Below are 20,954 nucleotides of genomic sequence, written 5' to 3'. Positions count from 1 at the left end.
GGTCATTTTTCAGCTGCTAACCCCTGGTCATGTTTTTTTGTTATTTTTCAGAGTTCTGACCCATGGGTCACATTTTTAGTCATTTTTGGAGACCTGATCTGGTTATGCTTTCAGTCATTTTTTGGCATCCTGACCCACATACCACATTTTTGCTCAAATACCGTAATATTTTAGCAGCAAATCTGCTAATTTTAGCAGCAAACCAGCACTCTGAAGCAGGAGACTTGTGATAGTGTTTAGGGATAGGAGAAGACATTTCCCCAAATCCCATCTGGCTCAAACCTTACTCCAATGTGCTCAAGAGCATTGGCAGAGGTCATCATACCAGCCAACCAAAGCACCTGTATTACTTACCTCTTTGGTTCAGTGATCTGTCCCCTCCTACCTTCCTCTCTCCCTATATTTCGCTCTCCACTGCCACATTGGAACCATCAATTCAACATTTCATAACTTAAATGCTTTCAAAAACTTATTTGCTAGACATTCTGATCCAGTTTCTTTCAATACTCCTTTTCTGAAAGGAAATTTTAAAAATTGAATAGATCTTGGCAGGGCCGTATTAAGTATATCTGGCACCGTGGTGCAAAGATCCCTCTGCCCCGTTTCCCAGAATTGCCGACCTTTTTACAGCGCTGCCGGCAGCTTTGCAGGGTTGGAGGAGACGGACAGCGGCTGGAGGGCGGCTCCTCTGGCAGGGAAGAGGCGGAGGCTCTGGTCATGGTGCTGCTTTAGCGAGGCGGGCAAAGGAGGCAAGCTGATGCCAGGAGGCGCCGCGTCCAGCCTCCAGCTCTTCCCTGGCGCCCTCCAGAACTTGGTGCCTTGGCACCCTGCGCCACTTGCCTCTATGGGCAAGACGCCCCTGGATCCTGGATCTCTACGAAAAAGGTCAGCTTGATCTTCAATGTAAACCCATGAGTTCCTTCTCCAGACATTGAAATAAATTACTCATCAATATTTTTTTAATCTCACAATTTGTGTAGATTCTGGAAGTTCAGAGTTTGTTGGAGCTGACAATGCAGTGTTTTTCATTATTTAATCAATTGCTCAACTAAAGATACACAGATACCTCAAGGCCAATTGAAGGAGGCCATTAGAAGAGGGGTTACGGAAGATAATGAGTTTCTATACAACTGCACTGTAAGATCCAAATAATAATTTCTGAAGAATGCATGACATATATGCCCAGCTTCAATGCACACTACAATCCTGATCTGAACTAGGGAATATCACTCCTTTTATATGCAATGGGAGGATTAAAAAAAAAGACATTTTCTTGATTGATAAAGTCAGATAAATTTTGTTTTGCTTAAATAAATTCCATTTTACTTTTGAATTACCTGATTGACCTATGATCAACCCATCCATGCTCCTCCTTTGCCTATAAGCTCCTAGAAGTCTTCCCATAAATTTATGGGTCCTGTTCTGTTCTTCAGTAGGAGGTTTTAATAAGATGTTCCTCTGGTGTCTATTTAAATGCTGGAGCAGAGTAGTGACACTTCAACAATGTATTATTGTGGGAGAGGCGCTATGCAGCCCAGGAAGGCACTAGAGTGTAGAGCTGTGAATTAAAGAATAACTCTGAATACTGTATTTAGCTTGCCATAGCGGTATTCTTTGCATACTCCACCTTGTGGTAGATACCACTAAATAGCCACTTGATATTCTGGCATATTTATGCCATGGAAATAAAGGAATGGAAAATGTCCATGCCTGCTATTGTGACAAATGAGCTTGGGGTGGACTAAATCAAATGAAAAACCAAAACTGGAACTCCATACAGTGGTGAACACTGAAGTTTCGCTCAACTAGCATTTTTAATCCATTATATTTAATTCTGAATAATATATCACACAACTGTCCTAATTTGTTTGTTGAGAGAAAGTAAATAAAATGACTAAGGTCATCCATGTTTATTTGTAAGACATGTTCATTTGTCCACCACATCAACAGTATTAACATCTCACTGGAGGAAAGCATGATGGCAGAAATTGCAGGTCTTGGAATATGTTAGAATTTCCTCTTTATTAACTGCTCCTTACTGTTCAAATAGGGCCTCAGCACAATAATGTAGCATTTGGGAGCAAAGATGGAACCCAGCAAGCCAGAACTAGAGGCCAAGATGGAGAAGATCTCCACAGCCACCATGTATTTTCCTTTGGTGCTCAAGTAAACTGGAACAAAGGATATCCAGACACTACAAAACACTAACATGCTGAAGGTTATAAATTTGGTCTCATTAAAGCTGTCTGGCAGTTTCCTAGCTAAAAATGCCACAACAAAGCTGACCACAGCCAGGAAGCCCATGTAACCAAGAACACAGTAAAACATGGCGACGGACCCTTCATTACATTCCAGTATCATTTCTCCCACCATGGAGTGCATGTCAAGATGGGGGAATGAGGGAGAGGTTATCAGCCATACAGTGCAAATACCTGCTTGGATAAGAGAACAAGAAAACACAATGGTGCCTGCCAGTCTTTTCCCCACCCATTTCCTCATTATGGATCCTGGTTTAGTGGCCATGAAGGCCAGAACCACGGTGATGGTTTTGGCCAGCACACAAGAAACGGTCACTGTGAAAATGACAGCAAAAGCAACTTGTCGGAGAAGGCAGACCACTCTTTCTGGTGGGCTGAGGAAGAGCAAAGGGCAGAGAAAGCAGAGCAGGAGGGAAGTGAGGAGAGCGTAGGTGAGATCCCGATTGTTGGCTCTGACGATTGGCGTGTCCTGGTTTTTAATAAAGATGGCTAGAACCAACACTGTGAGCAGAGAGAGAGAAAGAGCCAAAGAAGCCAAGCTCATCCCTAGATGCTCTTTTATAGACAGGAAGATTATTGCCTTTGGAATGCATTGTGATTGGCCTTTGTCTGGATATTGATCTTCACTACATCTGTCGCAATTGTCCATGTCTGGAAAAAGAAGAGAGGCAGGTTCTGGGTGTGCCGGACAGAAACTGTCTATTACATCCTAACATTAAACTGGAGTACCAAAAGGATTCCTAGACAGAACAAATACACCTTTGGACTAGAAATCAGCATAATTTGCTGGGTTGTCTGCCTATGTTATGCTAACTTCCCAGGGGCCATCATCTGTTGTATAGATTGCTGCGGAGACAATGAAGATTGTTTGAAGACAATGTTTGAAGATTTTAGAACATTTATAGTGGAGTGGCTCCTTCAGACATATATTCAATCTCCCATGCATTAATCATAAAGTGGTAGATACATTTAGGGCAGAGTTCTATCAACTGCTTGACTGCAAGCGTCTCTTCTATTACCTCACCTTCTCCCACATCAGACTATCCAGATGTTTAGATCCCCATCAGAGATCCTCCTTCTTATGTCTCCTCTGAAACAGGTTTGGAAGGTGGCATAAAGGGAAAGGGGCTTTTCAATGGTGTCCCTTGTCTATGGAACGCTCTCCCCAGAGAGATTCACTTGGGGCCAACTTTGACATGACTTCGGGGCTAAGCAAAAACATTTTTGTTTCCCTAGGCATTTGAATGTTGATGTCATTGTTCTTGGGATTGAGTTGAAGGTGTAGATTATTTTGTGGTGATGATGTCATGGTTGTGAGAGAAGACACTTGTAGGTTGGGTATGCTTTATGTGCTCCCCAGCTTGCATTATTGTTTGTTAACTATGGAATTTGTATGCTTTTATATTTCCTATGTGCTATTTTAAATTGTTCATTCACCTAAGAAATCTTCTTAAAAGCTGATTCATACATTGAATAATTAATAATAATATTAGTAAGTCCTATCCAAATGCACTGGATGCATTCCTGTGTAAGTTATCTTACGGACCCATCCTCAGTTATCTCCTGCTGCATAACACACCAGAAAATGAGGGCGAAATTTCGATTTCTGAAAAAGTTTAGATAAACTGTAGAAATGCTGCCAAAAGTGACCAACACCATTCAAAGTCAGTGGTAACCTCTGATTGATCATCAATAGGAGTCCCATGCAGATCACATCACTAGGGTGGGGAAAGATGGCTTCTAACTTAGAATCAGAAGGAATATCATAAAAAGATACTAGTTGGGTTTCTGAGTGTTGCTCCAATAAGATATGAAAATTTATACAATTATTACCATTGAAAGCCTCAAACTTCTGAGCTTCAGCTATTATAGAAAGAACAATGGCATCAATGATTGGCTCATTTTTTGCTGAAACTGTCTCCTTACGTATGTTACAATGTGCACTATCTTTGAAGTATTTCTTGTCTCTTACCCTTTTGGGATGAAATCTTGCCTTGAGGGCATGGAGAACAATCATAGCAGCAGAATTTCTCCCCCTCCTTCTTCTTCTTGCTGGAGCCAGGAGGGCAATTTGGGTTACATGTAGAAAGGGGTGGAACCTGTCCATTTGAATAAACACACAAATAGTTTATCACCGAGAATAAAATAACAGATGCAAACTCAAGGTGTGTTGGGTGGGTTTTGTTTTTTTAGAAACTTGTTTCAGGTTTTTTGGGTGGTTGAGGTTTCATTGATTGATTGATTTCAAGCAGTTAAATGGTTGGAATACATTGGCGGCATTCCTATCAAATACTGTATGGATATAAAGTAGCTTGTACACCATGAGGTTTTAGACAGGATTAAGAGTTGCTGATGGTCTCCATTGCCAATGGGACAAAATACAGATTTTTAGTAATGCAGCAGCAAAATTGTGTACTTTTTCAAAAAAATACTAATTTTACATCATTTGTAGCCTAATGCTTACTAATCATTTTATGATATAGAGGCATGTGATGTTGCGCGTGTATGCATGCACAGTCAGTTGAACGCTCAGTGGCTTATAACAGTGTTATGCTTTTTTAATATAAGCATTAAATTTACGGATTTATAGACTACTACATAGGGATAATTTTCATATATGGAAACATGGTGTTCTAGGCTTCCATAATTACGGGTTCAGGATTTGAGTTATGCAAGAAGTGCACCAAGACTGCTATCCATTTGCTCTGTTTTATTAGTCGGTGCAATAATATTCAATTTCCCTATAGAGCCTGGAAATCGCAGTTGTGCCCCACCTGCTTAAAGCTTCTGTGCCACACCATTTTTTCATCATCAACTGAAAATTCCTTGCCTGTGGGAGCCTCCAAATCTATTTTCCCAAACTTGACTCTCAGGAAGGAGTTATTTGGGAAAATGACAAAATTGGTAATATCGAATCCGTTCTTCAATTCCACACTCTCACTAAAAGACACTGTTTCTCCCACGCTGTTGTTAAATGAGACACTCCTAAGAAACGGGTGCAGCTGAGTAGAAAGAGGAACAGAAGGACAGGAACAATTGATTAAAACTCAAACATCTCTCAGATCTTTTCCACACACAATTATTTCCAGGGGAGGGAACTTGTTAGATTGAAGCTTTTGTTGGCAGTTGAAAGATGAATGAGAAAATAAACAAGTGCTAGTCTCCAAACCCAAGCATCTTTGGGTAGGGCTGCAAGTGACTTTTTCCTGGAATGCAGGAAAGTCACAGTAAGTGTGAACAATACTGAATTTGATGTTCTTAAAGATCTTATTTAGTATAGGGTAGCTTCCTATAAAGGCACTGTTCTATATGCCCCTGGGTTGTCATTCCTCCGCTTATATCAATAGAGCTGAGTCTCAAGAAAGATATTACCTGCCAAGGCTGCAGATTTGGAAGCACCCATCTCCCTTTGTCTTCCATAGTTCTGCGTTTGTACCTGGTTCGGAAAATGGCATGTAAAGCATGTGCTACAACATAGACTGCATTGTAGATGCTGTAGCTGTGGCCAGTCATGCTCGTCTCAAAGCCAGATGAAGGGAGATCTTCAAGCTTCTCCTTTCCAGTGCAGATTTTATTAACCTGCTTCTTTGTCTTAGAGCTTGGAAATGAACATCTGAATGCTCGTTCCCAGAACAACTTGAGAAAAATGTCTTCATTGGTCCCCAGAGGATTTATGAGCTGAAGAAATGTTCTGAATCCTTGAACCTCTTTTGAATGAACCCTGAAGGAGATGGAACCATGGAAGGCTTCCATACTTAAGGTCATTTGGTAGAAGAATTCTGTAAACTCCAGCTGAGCAGTCATAATCCACACCTTTCCTACTGGTGTATTTGCGCCATATGTTATTTCACCTATGATGAGCATTGTTCGTAAACAAAGCATGGACTTGGTTTCTCCAAAGACAACAACAGCACTGGCTTTGCTCTCCGCAATAACTTTGTAGATTTGGAGCCACTTGAGACTTAAAGAAAATAAAATTCTCCAATATGTATTTTTTGGAGTTCTCTCTGAGAAAGCAAAGCAGATGCCTCTCTGGGAAAGCAGAAGTTGCATGGACTGCAAAAATCTCTCCCCGCTCTCTCCCTCTATAGCGATAAACCCAACCCACGTCCATCCAAAGTGCAGAAGCAACTGAGCAATGCCAGTGTATTGATGGGCTTCATTTGGAACCATCCGGTAGAAGGGAGTAGACTGGACTTGATCACTGTCTTCTGGCGCAAAGGAGCCATAACTGAGCTAAAAAGAAATAAGGAAGCATATTATCTCAATGTAATAGAGGGAATTGCTACATGGATCTGCAGTGAAAGGGCAATTGCGATTGGGATTCACCTCTCCTGCTAGGCAAAGTGTCCAGGATGGAGCAAGTTGATTTGATGGCATCACTGCAAAATCAGTGCATCTCGAATGCAAAGATATTCCTGAGAGTGCCATCAGCTTCAGCCTTTGTAAGAGTGGAGTGGAGTCCTAGCATAGTGGATTTGTGGCTTGTGAAATATTTCACGTAACCAAGAATGTTTACTGGAGATTTGTTAAGCGTGCTGGAATTGTAGCTCTGTAACAGGTCTCCTAACAATTCTCAGCATGCTTAACAAGCTACAGTTCTCAGGATTCTGAGTGTTAAGGTGGAATAATAGTGCTTTAACTGTATAGTGTGGATGTGATTTTTGTATCTCAGAACCAGAAAACTTTTCTGGGTAGAAAAGGAAAATGCAAATGACTCATTAAGTTACCTGTATCTTACCTGTGGAGTCTTGTAAACACCCAGGATGGCTGCCATATGGAGAGAGGTTTCAAAATCAAGTCCCCCAATGACAGCCAACAGATTTTTCTGAGTGTCACACTTGTAGTTGGGAACAAATTTCTGCTGTGTGAATAGAAGCTCCAGAGTTGCCCGATAGGTCATCCTTTCATTGTAATAACTATCGTAGATGTGAAATCCCAAGGTGACATTTGGCAAGATCTCAGGATTCTCATTGATCTCCTTGATAGCAAATACCAATGCCAAAATATGCTGGTAGTTCTTTGGCACAACCCTGCAATGAGAGTTACTTGATAATTGAGTTGCCAGGTATGCTAGGCATTGTGTGACGTAGAGATGGGTGAATCTGTCTGTTTGGGTTTCTCTCCATTTCTCTTTTCCCCCCAATCTTAAATTCTGTTTTCAATTGCATATAGGATATATGTTCTTGATTCAAACCAATACTCAATTTTTGGCAGGCAAAGATGTAAATATGGGTGGATCTGTCAATTTTTATTTGTTTCTCATTTTTCCAATCAGTTTATCAGTTTGTGATTTTCCAAAAAAAAAAAAAAAAGCCACCAGCATTTTAGTGCAAATTTCTCCTAATATTCATATTTTTGTATGCAGTTCTGCCCAGTGTAAACATTTTTGCAAAGTGATGTCTGCAGATATAATGCATTTTTAAATGTTATTTCACTAAAATATGCATAGTTATGTACACTTTACCCTAGTATGCATTACTTGACTAGAGAACTGCATTGCAAAATTTGGAAAAGTTTGAAGTTCAAGGCATAGCTGGGTTCTGGTTTGCATATTGTTTCAATACTGTTAAAAAGTTAGATTCTTCTTTAAATGAGAGCAGAATGGAATTTCCCCACCACCACCCTTACTTCTCTTACTCATGCACAGATATCCATCCCTCTCTGCTTCAAACTGCATTAAAGAGTATTTTTCTTCATTTCTGTGTAAACAGGGTTAAAAGGTAAAGGGACTCCTGACAATTAAGCCCAGTCACGAATGGCTCTGGAGTTGCGGCGCTCATCTTGCTTTAAAGGCCGAGGGAGCCGGCGTTTGTCCGCTTCCGCAGACAGTTTTTCTGCATCATGTGGCCAGCATGACTAAGCTGCTTCTGGCGAAGCCAGAGCAGCGCATGGAAACACCAGTAAACAGGGTTAGGATCTGGATATTAATGAGCATCAAATAAAGTCCTTACAAGACATTAAGTAATTGCTGGAAGGTGTGGTATTTCTTGAAGTCTTCCCAGTTAAGAGAAGGAAAGAGATGAGAAGTAAGTCCACCAATGATCAGGTCACCTGGCTGATAATACTTGTGCGGAATATGGAATGGGTCACTGATGGTGCACGTACTGATCATTTTTCCATTACATATCATCCATGGAAGCAACAAGAGCACTAGCATCACAAAAAATATCATGCTCATCTTCCTTCTAGACAGAGAGCCCTGTATTCCATTTACAACATTGGTCTTCGGATCAGTCACAAAGCAGGTTATCTTGAATGGTACTACATGCTACCTAAGCAAGAGATGAATTATTGGGAGCTTGGTTACAAAATCAAGAAAAGATCTGAGATTAGACTTACAGAATCTGGCTTTCCCCTCTTACTTGAAATGCCAGAGAGAGTGGGGGTTGCGTTTGCATTTAGATATCTAGTAGTGGTCTCTGGAAATGCACTGGGGCCACATGAAAAACACATTCAGTCATCTTGAGATTGATAATTATAGGGGAGTTAATGATCGTTTATCCAGCCTGAAGCAGCAGGTGTGTTGGAAGAATGGGGGGGGTGTTACTTGTCATATCTTAACCATAATAAGTAGTTGTTGCTTCATTGTGGAACAGCTGAAGTGTATGGAGAATATGCTGTAATGGGACAAACAAAATTATAAATCTTGGGCCTTGGGACTGAGTCAGGGTGGAAGCATGTCTGCCTGGTAGGGATAGGTGAATCTCTCCATTATGATATCGCTCCATTTCTCATTTTTTTTCCTCTAATCTTACGTTCAGTTTTCAGGAGCATATAAGATATATGCTCCTAATTCCAATCAATTCTCATTCTTGGCCAAAACTTTTAAGGAATGCTTATAATTTGCCACAGGGGATAGAATAATTTCAGGCTATCTTAATGCCATCTTCAATAAAACTTTAGAGAAACATACAACATCCCTCTTAGGTTCTTGTCAAGGAAAGAAGAACACAGATAGCTTTCCTGTAGGAATGTTTCTTTCACACAACCCTGCAATGAGAATTACTTGAACTGCACTGCAAAATTTTGAGAACTCCAGATTTCAATTGATGACTGTTTAGGTTCACAGATTGTTTTGCTGGTGAGAAGTTTCATCTTTAAATGAGAATTGAATCAATTTTCTCCCTATATGTTAGTATATGAATCATTAAATGAGCATTCAAATGTTTAGCACATGTGATAAAGGGGAAGCAGACATCTAAAAAAATCTATTCACTGATACAAAAAGATGGGAGTGTTAGTTATGACAATGCAAAAATAAATTCCTTGTTTGGGAATTTATCATTACTAAAAACTCAATAGCTTGATAAAACCTTGAGGTGAGGACATATCTAGTGGAAAATGTATGCGTGGGACACATTGGACCAAAATGAATAGAGATATTTTGAAGGAAGAGATTTATCAGACTGTTAACAGGTTGAAATAACTAAACACTTGGACTGGATAGCTTTGTAAGTTCTTTCTACAAAACAAGAAAAGAAAAAGGGATCTGCTGGTTAGTGGATTATGGAACAATTCTACAATTCTGAAGTTAGCTTGCTATAGCAGGGTTTTTCTATGTTTGTCTGCCAGATGTTAGGTACCACTGAATAGTCACATGATATCCTGGCATTTTTGTGTCTTGCAGATGGATATGGAGAAAATGCCAATGTCTGCTAATGTGACACATGAACTTGGGGTAGGATAAATCAAATGGAGAACCAAAACTGGAAGTCCAAATGTCCCTGCCAAAATATATTACTGGAGAACCCGGAGAGATTCATTCAACTAACATTTTTTAATCCATTATCTTTTATTTTGGGTAATGTATCACACAAATGTCCTCTGATTTGTTGATAGAAGTGAAGAAAATGACAATGATGATCCATTTGTAAGTTATGTCCATTTGCTCACCACCTCAATAGAGAAGAATATTATGGCAGAAATTGCAGACTCTACAATACTTTAGAATATTTATTTATTGATTGGATTTACAGTGCATCTTACACAATAATGTAGTATTTGCAAACAAACATGTAACTTGGTAAGCCAGTGGAGAAGATCTCCACAGCCACTTGGTACTTAGGAACAAAGGATAGCCAAACACTTCAGAATATCACCAAAATGTTCATTTTTTTATTTTTTGCTTTGGTGTCCTCACCCACAGGTTATGTTTTCATTCCTTTTCCGGAGTTCTGACCCGTATGTCATCGTTTTGCTAATCTTTGAAGTCTAAATCTGCTGGTCACCTTCTTCATCTTTCAAATTCTGATGCACAGGTTACATTTTCCCTCATTTTGGGGGGGAGTCCATCGTGTTTTTTGCTCAAAATACTGCAATACACCTTTCCTTCTAAAAAGAGTGATAATGTTCAGGATAACAGCTGCCCTGGAACAGGAAACGTCGTATTTAAGGGTAGGAGAGGAAACTCATCCCACCTTTCCCATCTACCTCAAATCTTACCCCAACATGCTAGTGTTGCATGTATCTCCAAATCTTGCTGTATCTCTAGATCTGGAAATTTGTGTACAGCTATTAACCAAATGAAAAACAACACAGCCATCAAACCTGATGGGATACCTGCCAAAGTCTTCAAAGTGGGCAGAATTGAGCCTACCCAACAACTTCACAAGCTCATCAAAAAAATATGGCAGAGAGAAGAGATCCCAGGAGACTTTAGGGATGCCAAAATTATCAATATTTTTAAAAAAAGCTGATAGAACGGATTGTGGAAATTATTGAGGTATCTCTTTCTTGGCCACAGCCAGCAAAATTATTGTAAGGATCTTAGCAAACCGTCTCCTAACTATATCTGAGGACACACTTCCTGGATCCAAATATGGTTTTTGATGTTCTAGGGGGACAGTGGATATGAATTTCACTGCTTAACAGCTTCAAGAAAAATGCAGAGAGCAAAATCAACTCCAGTATATGGCGTTTATCTACCTGACTAAGGGCTTTGATATTGTAAATTGTACTTCCCTGTGGACTGTCCTTCTGAAAAACAGCTGCCCAGATAAATTTGTGAACATCCTTTGGCTCCTCTATGATAACATGACGGCAACAATCGTGGATAACAATGGCTCTCAAAGTCAACCATTCACAGTGGGATCAGACATTAAACAGGGGTGTGTTATTGCCCCAACTCTATTATCTTCATCTCCAACTGGAGAACATCCTTTACCAAGGGTGTCATGGACTTTGAATAAGCACAAGCTCAGGGCAAAAAGGAGAAACAGCAAGAATAAGGCACATTTGACAAACCTTCACCGTGATCAACTCCTGCCAGGAAACCTATGTCCCCACTGTGGAAGGACTTGTGGATCCAGAATTGGCCTCCAGTCACTTCTGGACTCACTGTTAAGACTGTGTTCATGGAAGACAATCTTTCTTGCCAGAGTGGTTGGAGGAGGAGAAGGAGGAGGAGGAGGAGGGCTCAGTATTGGCACTGTTTACTGGGCTGAAACTGCTTTATGACCATATAGCTGAAGATGGTATCGTGTGAGAAGGAGAGCATTCTCATTTCACAATTTTCATGTCTAGGATAATTTAGATTGCCAGGATCAAGGAAACCACTTTCTTCTCTCCCTATATTTCCCTGTCCACTGCCACATTGCAACCCTTGGTGCAATATCCCATAACTTAAATGTTTTCAAAGATTTAATTGCTGGGATCAGACTTTCTGTTCTTGTTTCTTTCAATACTCCTCCTCTTTCCTGGGAAGGAAGTGGAAGCTGATATTTTTAAAACTGAAGAAATCCTGCATTTCTACAAAAAAGGGCAGTTTGACCTTTAGTAGTAAACCCAAAAGTTCCTTCCATAGCAGCCAACTCCAGGGAGGCACAATAATATAATTGTGGGGGTTGGGCACCCACAAAGTCAATGAGAAAATCCGGCAGGCGTCAGCGGCACTGCCTCCGAGAGAGATGTTCAGCTCCATCGTCTGCAGCCAGCCAGCAAAGCATCCTTTTCCGGGGTGGGGGTGGTGTGGTGTTGGATCCTGCCTGCAGAGGAGGAAGAGGGACCACCATGCGGACGTGCGATGTCACGCTCACGCCTGTACATATGCGTGTGATGTTGCACATCTGTGTTGCAGCGGCAGGCACCCTCAATCCTGAGGACATGATGCCATCCCTGGTTCCTTCTCCATATACTGAGATGGGTTACGCGAGAATATTTTTATCTCACCATTGTTTAAATTCTGGAATTTCAGAGTTTGTTGAAGCTGACAATGCAGTTTTTCATTTTTAATCATAGGCTGACTCAACACACCTCAAGTCCGATTGAAAGAGGCCCGTTAGAAGAGGCAATACTCAAGATAATGAGTTTGTACACCACTGAAATTATAATACCCCTATCATAAATTCTGAAGAATGCATGGCATATTTGTTCAGTTCCAGCAGAGTGGGGGAGGAATAAAAAAGCTAGAATATATCCAAAGACTACAAAATAACAACACGCTGAAGGTGATAAATTTGGCTTCATTGAAGTTGTAAACATATTTTCCCCTAGCAAAAACTGCAGTAAAAAATCTGAACACAGCCAAGAAGCCCATGTAGCCTTAACAATATTCTTGTCTGTGGCCCTTTACATAGCTTAAACGAGGGAATGCAAGAGCAGGGATAGGGACCTTCTGGAGAAGGTCAATGAATGCTAAATAGGTAGGAGTCACAAAATAAAAATAATTATTTTTTAAAGTTTTTATGTATACTTTTCAAGTTTATACATTTCATTAGTTTTTACAATCAATTTAACATTTCAAAGTTTGACTTCCTTTTCCCTCTTTCTGCAGTTCCTTAAATTTATGTTTTAATATCTTCTGCATATCCAAATTCATTTAATTTGCCCATTTAATTATCTACTTTAAATATATACTCTTATGAAACTGCAGGTTATTACAATAATCCTGCTAATGTTTTTATCTGTTTGCAATTTATCTGTAAATATTCAATAATTTCTACTCTTTTATAAAAAGTCTGTTATCTTGATTTCTTATTCTCGCGGTAAGTTTCGCCATTTCTGCATATTCCATAGGTAGAGGGACTCATGCGAAATTGGTAGATAGGAACTTTCTATCTAACTTTAATAACTGTCACTTGAGTCTGCTTCTTTCTCCCTTCCCCTCTTTTTGTGTCATGTCTATCAGCTTGTGAACTTTCGGGCAAAGGCTGCCTTGTCTAAGTGGACAGAACCGCTTTAAAAGCAAACCGGCCCGCTGACAGTTGGCCCCCAGGCTCGCGCGCCTCCTGCCGGGGTGCTTTGGCGCGCTTGTGATTGGCCCACGGGGCGACGGTATCCGCCTTTTCATGCGCACGGGGGCGGCCTTTGATTGGCTGTAATGACTGAGGGTGGGGTTGGGAGGAGGGAGGCGGGAGGTTAGGTTGCGCCAGGCTGCCCGGAAGCAACCCAAGCGCCTAGAAAGGCGAGAGGGGGATTGGTCAGGCGGGGGGTGAGACGTAGGAGCTGCAATCTCGCTCCCTAGAGGTAGGAAAAGGTGAGAAAAGCGCGCAGCCTGAACTTCCTGTAATACACAAGACGCAACCCCTAGGTTTTCCTATCCTCGGGCAAAGACGTCTAGGATTGCAGACTAAAAATGCTTTTCATAAAAGCGTTGTGATCTCTTGCGTTGGCTCTTTGCTCTGCGGGGGAAGCGATCCTTGCATTCTGAACGCCTGAGCGAATGGAATTCGAGAGCGGAAATGGCCGGCGCCGATGGGCTCTCTTCACTTTTTCCTATCTCTAGGTCCTCGCTTGCTCGCGCACCTATTCTCGCGAGAAGGTGCTGAGATTCCCCCTGTCAGCTTCGAAGCCGCGACGGCGGTGCCCCGAGCAATGGGAGTGGGGAGGTGAGGAGAGAAACCAATAAAATAAAAATTAGTAACCCGCCCAGCCGACTTCTCCGCCGCGAGCCCTTCCTCTGCGTCTCCGTTCTCGGCGGTGGGCTGTGGGAGGAGGGGCATTTTGGCCGCTTTTCCTCCTTTCCCGGTGGGGGGGGGGGGGAGGAGAGAGAGATGGAGACCTGCTGTGGCCCCGCCCCTTTTGCTCTGCATATTCCCTCCCCCCCCGTCATTTCAAACTCTGGAATGTCCCTTTCCTTGGGGGGGGGGCTCATGACATTCCCTCCCCCATCCCTTTGGGATGGTCCTCAGTTCCTGCCACTCAAACGTTCTTCCCATTTCATTGCAGATTAGCTAACCCGGAATAATGGGTGTAATTGGCAAAAAGAAATCTCAACCCCCCCCCCCCAAGCCTTTCCTTCTCCTCCGCCGGCCCCCAATTACAGATGCACGTTAGGACTAACACGGTCGGGTGGGTGAAAGCCTGTGAATGTAAGGGCGTCGCCAGTCTGTTTTCAGCTGCCTGTGGGGTGGTATTAAAAGGGTCAGACTAGAACCTTGGGGGGTGTGGGGGGGTTGTGTGGGGTGGGAATCCTGGCTTCATTCCCCGCTATTTGGCTCTGAAGCTGGTTAGGGTGACCTTGAACTAGCCACCCACCTCAGTGTTGTTGTGAGGGTTGAAGTGAGTGGCGAAAGTGGAAGAGCACCGGAGCCATGAACCCCCAGGGGGATGGATGGGATACAGGTTTTAAAAATAAATAACCCCTTAGGAGATCAGCAGCTGAATGGCTGTGAGATGTATGAAACCTTCTGTCTAGGCCTCTCTCTGTTTCACTTAAGAGCAGTGTTTTCTCGTTCCTATCTCGTACCGCTGTATTTTCTCAACACCTGCTTTTGCTCTCCATTTTCCTATTTGTATCCTTGTCTGGATTCCGGTGTTGTTGGGCACATCATCTTGCCTCTAGTGCAACCTAAGTGATATCTGCAACATCCAAATGTGAGCCAACTTGGCTGTGAGGGAAGAAAATTCAGCCCTAGCATCGTAAAATGAAATGCCGTGCAAATTAAAATAATGCCTAAGCCAAAAGGTGGAGGGTTAAGATCTCTGAGAGCTTATACTTTAGCTACCATGTTACATTGGATCTATTTAGGCCAGTACTGTATTCTGATGCAGCATTGGCCAAGTAGATCCACTGGAATGCCCCACCCTTCCCAGCAGTGGATGAAGGCAACTCTCATTCCCTGTTGCTTTGTGCCAGTATCTGGTAACTGGAGACCTTCAGTTTCAGAAGTTGAAGGGTATAGCCACATATACAATGGGTGGACAATCTAAAACTAACAGCAGGAAGCAAACAACAGAGAATGCTGGATAGAACTTGGAAGAGGTGTACATCCAAAGATGGATGTAAGAGGCTGTGGAAGAATAATTTCCACTAGCAGTTGATTGTCTTCTCCACGAACATGTTCAATGCTCTTTTCTTTTTTAAGTACTAAGTTATCACATCTGGGTATTGAATTCACTGCATTAATCTGCTGTGTGCAGAAGCATGTTCCTTTCCCTGTCCTTGGCCTACTGGCAAATCAGTTTTATTGGGTGACCCTGTTCTAGTATCCTTTCCCCCTCAGCACTCATAATTTTATATTGTTTTGCACAAGTAATTTTCCTCTTCGCTTCAGATTCCCAGTTTGGTTTTTGAGCATTTTGGTTTGATGCTTTGTCTCCCCCCACAACCCCAAACCCTGACAAGAGATTCAGTAATCTCTGACGAGAGCTTCCGTAATCTTCTTCCAAAGGATACATGGCTTGCACAGCCTTATGCCAATTCCTGAAGATGGTTGCTCTGCTTTTAGAGCTGTCCAAACCCTAAGTGTATTTACTTAAATGGTTTCTGGGATATTGCCTTAGTGTTATAAGGATATTATGTGCTGCCTTGCTGTTTCTGCTGTTCTACAATGAGAGATACAGAGGCCCAGAAAATATGAGGGGGCTTTTCTTTTTTCTCCTCGCCCCTCATTATTTCTGATACCCTGAAAAATAATTGAAACAGATGCAAACAGAGAGTAGGTACTCATCAAGTATAACAAAAGGAAGAACCTGCATGACTTGAGAGTCAGCTTGTGTGTATTCCATGCCAGACTGAAAAACTTACTGTGTTCCTGTGCAAGGGATCCTGCTTCTTCAGAATCTTAGATGTCTTGTGAAGGTGGGCTTTAAGTTTTGTCTGCAATGCTGGTGAAATCTCATAAACCAGGTGGGTGGATGAAGATGATTTCCAGTAGTTATATTGTGGAATGGGACTTCGCTTTCCTATATAGCTCCTTGTCTTAACCTCTGCCTAAAAAACAAAAACTAGCAGATTATGCGAATAAATTGTGCTGATTCGAAAAATTTATACAGTTTATAGAATGCAGATACTTTTGGCAATGAATTATGATAACTTGTTGCAGAATTTTGGGACTTTCTTAGCACACTTAGTCAGCTCTTGGGGCTTCTGAATACCCAACATGCCCCTTCCTCTTAAAATACAAATATAATAGCTTCTATAGCTTATCCTGAGTCTTCACGATAGTGTGGGTTTTAAAGTTCCTTTCTTTTCTTATAGATGCCCCGCCACTGTTCTGCCACTGGCTGCTGCACCCGTGACACTCCTGAGACACGCAACCGAGGCATTTCCTTCCATCGGTGAGTGTTGATGCTATTCTGGACCCACCCAATTTCCCTTTCAAAATGGTGCCCATTTTGAATTGAGGGCTGGCTGGTACTAGGCTGCAGGAATATCACGTTGGGGATATTGTATTTCTTCTTATATTTCTGTCCCACCCTTCCTTGAGGAGCTCATAGCAGAAAATAAAGTGTGTGTGTGTAGCCATTGATCCAAAGTTAGAGCTGTCACAAGGCAGAGGAAAGGCTAAGAAAACCTTCCAGATTCCTGCTGTCACTTCTTTGACTAGTTGAAGATCTTTCCATTACAGTGGTACCTTGGTTCTCAAACTTAATCCGTTCCGGAAGTACGTTCCAAAACCAAAGCGTTCCAAATCCAAGGCATGCTTTCCCATAGAAAGTAATGCAAAACAGATTAATCTGTTCCAGATTTTTAAAAATAACCCCTAAAACAGCAATTTTACTATCTAACAAGACCATTGATCCATAAAATAAAAGCAATAATCAATGTACTGTACTATAAAATAAATAAGACAGTATTGTAGATGATAAAAATTAAAATTAGGTTTTTTTCTTACCTGCACTGATGATAGTCATTTTTTGGATGGGGGGCTTTTATCCACTTCCGCAGTCACACAGTCAATCAGTAGCTGAACTGGGTTCCACACAGTAACAAAAACAAATTAACTGAAAAAGCCTAAAAAACAAAAATACAAAATAAATAGCAAAAACAAAAGCTCCAAACTTTATCCATTCCGAAGGCTGTTTGACTTCTGAAATGTTCGAAAACCAAGGCACAACTTCTGATTGGTGCAGGTGCCCCAGAAACAATAGCCGACAGCCGCCCCAGACTTTCAGCTTCCGAAAAATATTCAAAACTCGGAACACTTGCTTCAGGGTTTCCGGCGTTTGAGTACCAAGGTGTTTGAGAACCAAGGTACCACTGTATTTCCCTGTTATCATTTCTGGAGTTCACAGTGCCTTTTTACGGTACCTTAAGCAGATTTCACACAAACAGAAGCTGTAATAGGCATACTTCTTTTTTAAAGTAACAATCATGTCATGCCCTCTCTCTCACCAAAAAAGGCGTCCAAGATGGGGATTTCTTGGCATGAAATGTGAACGGGAAGGGCAAGTTGCAGGTTGGCTTCACCAAAAACTATGGAATATTTTACTTAGCCACATTTACTTTTATTTTGCACTGCAGTGATACTGTTGTCTGAACAGCCATAATCTCTGGAAATAGTAATGTATATATCCTTGTAGTGTCTCCTAGTGTTAAAGGCCTAGAATGATGCTATAGTTCTTTTTCCAGCCTGGGAAAGAGCCTTATGTTAGCTAAGTATCTGGAGCCCCAAGGGATCAGTCAGACTCAGTTTGACACTAAGCTACTCACCCAGAGCAATTGTTATTCCATGCAATCAAATCATACTTTTGCTCTATGATGCACATGACAGGGAAGCTCCTGGGATGACATTTTCAGACAAATGTCCTTGTTCCTGGGAAGAAGGCCTCCATTGTTTCGCTGCACTGTGCTGCTCATCCTTTCCTGGCTAACTCTGACTCACCTTCTGTGTCTGCTCCTAGACTTCCAAAGGACAACCCCCGGCGAGCGATGTGGTTGGAGAATTGTCGGAGGAAGGACATGAGCGGCCAGGGTCTTTGGGACCCTGCCTCCAAGTATGTTTACTTTTGCTCCAAGCACTTTGAGAAGAGTTGCTTCGAACTGGTGGGCACCAGGTAGGTCACTGGAATATGAAAGGTCATGAACAGCTAAGCAGAATTAAAACAGGTGGATATGGTCACAATTGGACAATGTCTTAGATTATACCTTTGCCATTGGCAAAGGTGCTGCTTGCAGAGGGGGTGGAGAAGGGAGCTAGAAATGACTTAAAGGCCGGCGGGTTGGGGGGAACAATTGTTGAAGGCCAGAAAGCTGTCATGGAAGACCCGCTCTGTGGTTTATTCAGGGTGATCAGCTTTCAATTTAAATACTTTTTTTGTAGGTGAGGGCAGAATCCAATGTGTGCAGATGCTGAAAAGATAAACCTAGACATACCCAAGTCACCAAAACCTGTTAGATCAGTTTGATAAAGTAATGAAGGTGTGTGAGGATCTTAAGTAGTATGTATTGGGAAAAGCCTCTTCCTGAGTCCTTAAGTATCATTGAGAGCAAATAGTAGTGGGCAATAATGGTCCGACTCATTATAAAGCAATTTTATATCTTCTTAGGAGAATAAGCAAGTGGGAGTGCTGTATTGTGGATGTCACGCTGGATTATCTCCATTGAGATTTGTGGGGAGAAATCTGAATTTAAGCAGCATGTGTTACAAAGTTCATTCTGTTTATTTGGGACTCTGCACATGCATTTGCACGTGCAGAGATCTAGAGGGAAAACATTGCAATGCAGAAATATAACTGGCTAACTGCAAGTGCAGCTAGCACCTCCCAGAAAGCAGCAGCTCCCCAAAAAGAGATGTCTTGCTGCAAGGTCTATAGTTCAGATGACCTTCCATAGAAGGATGCTTGCCTGTCTGAAGCCAGAGATGGCTTATGAATGTTGATGCTCCTTTTTGCAGTGGCTACCATCGGCTCAAAGAGGGTGCTGTTCCTACAATATTTGAACTTCACGCCAAACTGCGCCAAAAATCAAAGCTAGGCAACTCGAAACTCGCGAAACGTCAGCAGAAGCAGAGGTGAGCACTGCCCTTCTGGCTTCTCTTGCCATGCTCTGTGGAAGGTCTTCCCTCCCTTCCTGTACCATCCTATGAATGTTAATTATGTTCAGTGGGGCTTGCTTCTTCGGAAGTGTGCACACAGGAGTGCTGTCTTACTGCAGGGGTAGGGAAGCTGCTGCCCTCTGGTTGAAGTTGGACCACAGTTATTGCTCCATGCTGGCATGCTTGGGTTATTTCGGGAAGCATCTGGAACAAGCATATGTCCAATTTTGTCGACCTCTTCTTGTCACTACACCTGTGATAAAAGTGTGGCAGATCTTCCCCACTCGGTTCCTGTCTGACCAGGGTTCTGTTCCTTGCCTACAGCTGCAGCCCTTGCCTGGAGGAGGAGTCGAGTCCTTTGTGCATGGACATCTCCTGCTTCCCTGCACAAGAGCTGCCAAGCCCTGGAGCTGCTCCCACCAGCGGCGAGCCTCGAAGCCAGCCTGACCTCCCAGGGCCGGCGTCAGAGAGCCTGGCCACCCTGTCAGACATTCCCCTGGAACAGTCACCCGCTGCTACTGGCCAGGAAGAAGCTTCTCCTTCCCCGGCCCTCCCGGAGCCAGTGGGGGATTCATCCCACCCCGTTTCCCTCTCTCTCTACATGTTGCGCCTGCCTCCCCCAGCTGGGGCTTACATCCAGAGCGAGCACAGCTACCAGGTAGGCAGTGCCTTGCTGTGGAAGCGGCGAGCGGAGGCAGCCCTCGATGCTCTGGGGAAGGCGCAGCGGCAGCTCCAGGCCTGCCGGCGCAGAGAACAGCGACTCCGCCTTCGGATCTGCGAGCTTCAGCGCGAGCGGCGGCCGCACAGCACCGAGGCACATCGACGGCTCAAGGAGCACCTGCAGGTCTTTGAACTGCAGCTCCTCAATGACCTTGAGTAACTTTGGGGCAGGCCAAAACTGACCTTTCCCTGTTTGGTGCACTCTCAGCTACAGGCTGTGTGATGGTCCCTGCGGCTAAGCTGTGCGCCAGAACTCGGGGTCCTCCAGTCTAGCTGGCCGCCTGGCACTTGCCGCCTTCCCTATCACCACTCGCATATAATCTGTACCTGTAAATAAATACTGTTTTGTATGATGGATGCTTCCTACTCGTCTGAAAGACACGTTTTACAGCAGATTTGCAACAGCTGTCAACCTGCGGCCTTCAGCATGGTGTTGCCTGAGGCGTAGGAAGGATCATACACTTTCTAGCAAGTTTTGGCTCAGCCTTGCTCACGAGGAGATTGAATTAGGGGGTGTATGGGATAAAGGGTTGCCCTGTTTTCTGATGGATTATAGGTTTACAAGGATCTTAAGACCTTGTGGGCCAAGGCATCCTCATCCCACTGAGGCTCACCCATAAAATATATACGGTGGAGTGATGTGCATCAGCAGAATAAGATCAAACTCGCCATGCTGGAGATGGCACTATCTTCTGAGGAACAGTTCAGGAAAACCACTCAGATGGTTTTAAGTAAGTAAGCCAAAAGCTTGAGTGAAGTCTGGGCTGCTAGACTT

The 20,954-nt window shown here is 42.8% G+C and overlaps 2 protein-coding genes and 1 long non-coding RNA gene across 7 annotated transcripts; 1 reads left to right on the top strand and 2 right to left on the bottom strand.

The window, feature by feature from the left end:
• Positions 1–867: 867 nt before the first annotated feature.
• Positions 868–8,373, bottom strand: LOC309354867 (vomeronasal type-2 receptor 26-like; the record flags this gene model as incomplete). Its single annotated transcript, XM_081885131.1, has 6 exons — positions 868–2,909; positions 4,231–4,357; positions 5,033–5,260; positions 5,631–6,494; positions 7,000–7,291; positions 8,213–8,373. The coding sequence occupies 6 exons, from the start codon at positions 8,371–8,373 to the stop codon at positions 2,008–2,010; spliced, it is 2,574 nt and encodes an 857-aa protein (XP_081741257.1). The 3' UTR covers positions 868–2,007.
• Positions 8,374–10,543: 2,170 nt separating this feature from the next.
• Positions 10,544–20,504, bottom strand: LOC309355598. 3 transcript variants are annotated; one of them, XR_014162543.1, is made up of 6 exons: positions 20,363–20,504; positions 18,308–18,487; positions 17,929–18,055; positions 17,318–17,436; positions 14,123–16,413; positions 10,544–11,124 (listed from the first exon to the last, which is right to left on the bottom strand). It is a non-coding gene; the product is annotated as an uncharacterized lncRNA (long non-coding RNA). The 3 variants fall into 3 exon arrangements; XR_014162544.1 differs by lacking the exons at positions 10,544–11,124; positions 14,123–16,413 and having other exon boundaries at positions 17,192–17,436; XR_014162545.1 differs by lacking the exons at positions 10,544–11,124; positions 14,123–16,413; positions 17,929–18,055 and having other exon boundaries at positions 17,192–17,436.
• THAP7 (THAP domain containing 7) lies at positions 13,606–20,532 on the top strand. 3 transcript variants are annotated; one of them, XM_081886512.1, is made up of 5 exons: positions 13,606–13,734; positions 16,681–16,760; positions 18,327–18,479; positions 19,319–19,435; positions 19,784–20,532. In XM_081886512.1, exons 2-5 carry the CDS (start codon positions 16,681–16,683, stop codon positions 20,337–20,339), a joined length of 906 nt encoding a protein of 301 aa, XP_081742638.1. In that variant the 5' UTR covers positions 13,606–13,734; the 3' UTR covers positions 20,340–20,532. The 3 variants fall into 3 exon arrangements, with proteins under 3 accessions (XP_081742638.1, XP_081742636.1, XP_081742637.1); XM_081886510.1 differs by lacking the exon at positions 13,606–13,734 and adding an exon at positions 13,814–14,086; XM_081886511.1 differs by lacking the exon at positions 13,606–13,734 and adding an exon at positions 16,212–16,329.
• The last annotated feature ends 422 nt before the right edge of the window (positions 20,533–20,954 follow it).

Source organism: Podarcis melisellensis (assembly GCF_964234715.1).
Source record: "Podarcis melisellensis genome assembly, chromosome: 13".
NCBI classification, from domain to species: Eukaryota; Metazoa; Chordata; class Lepidosauria; order Squamata; family Lacertidae; genus Podarcis; species Podarcis melisellensis.
This window is presented reverse-complemented; position numbering and strand designations above follow the sequence as displayed.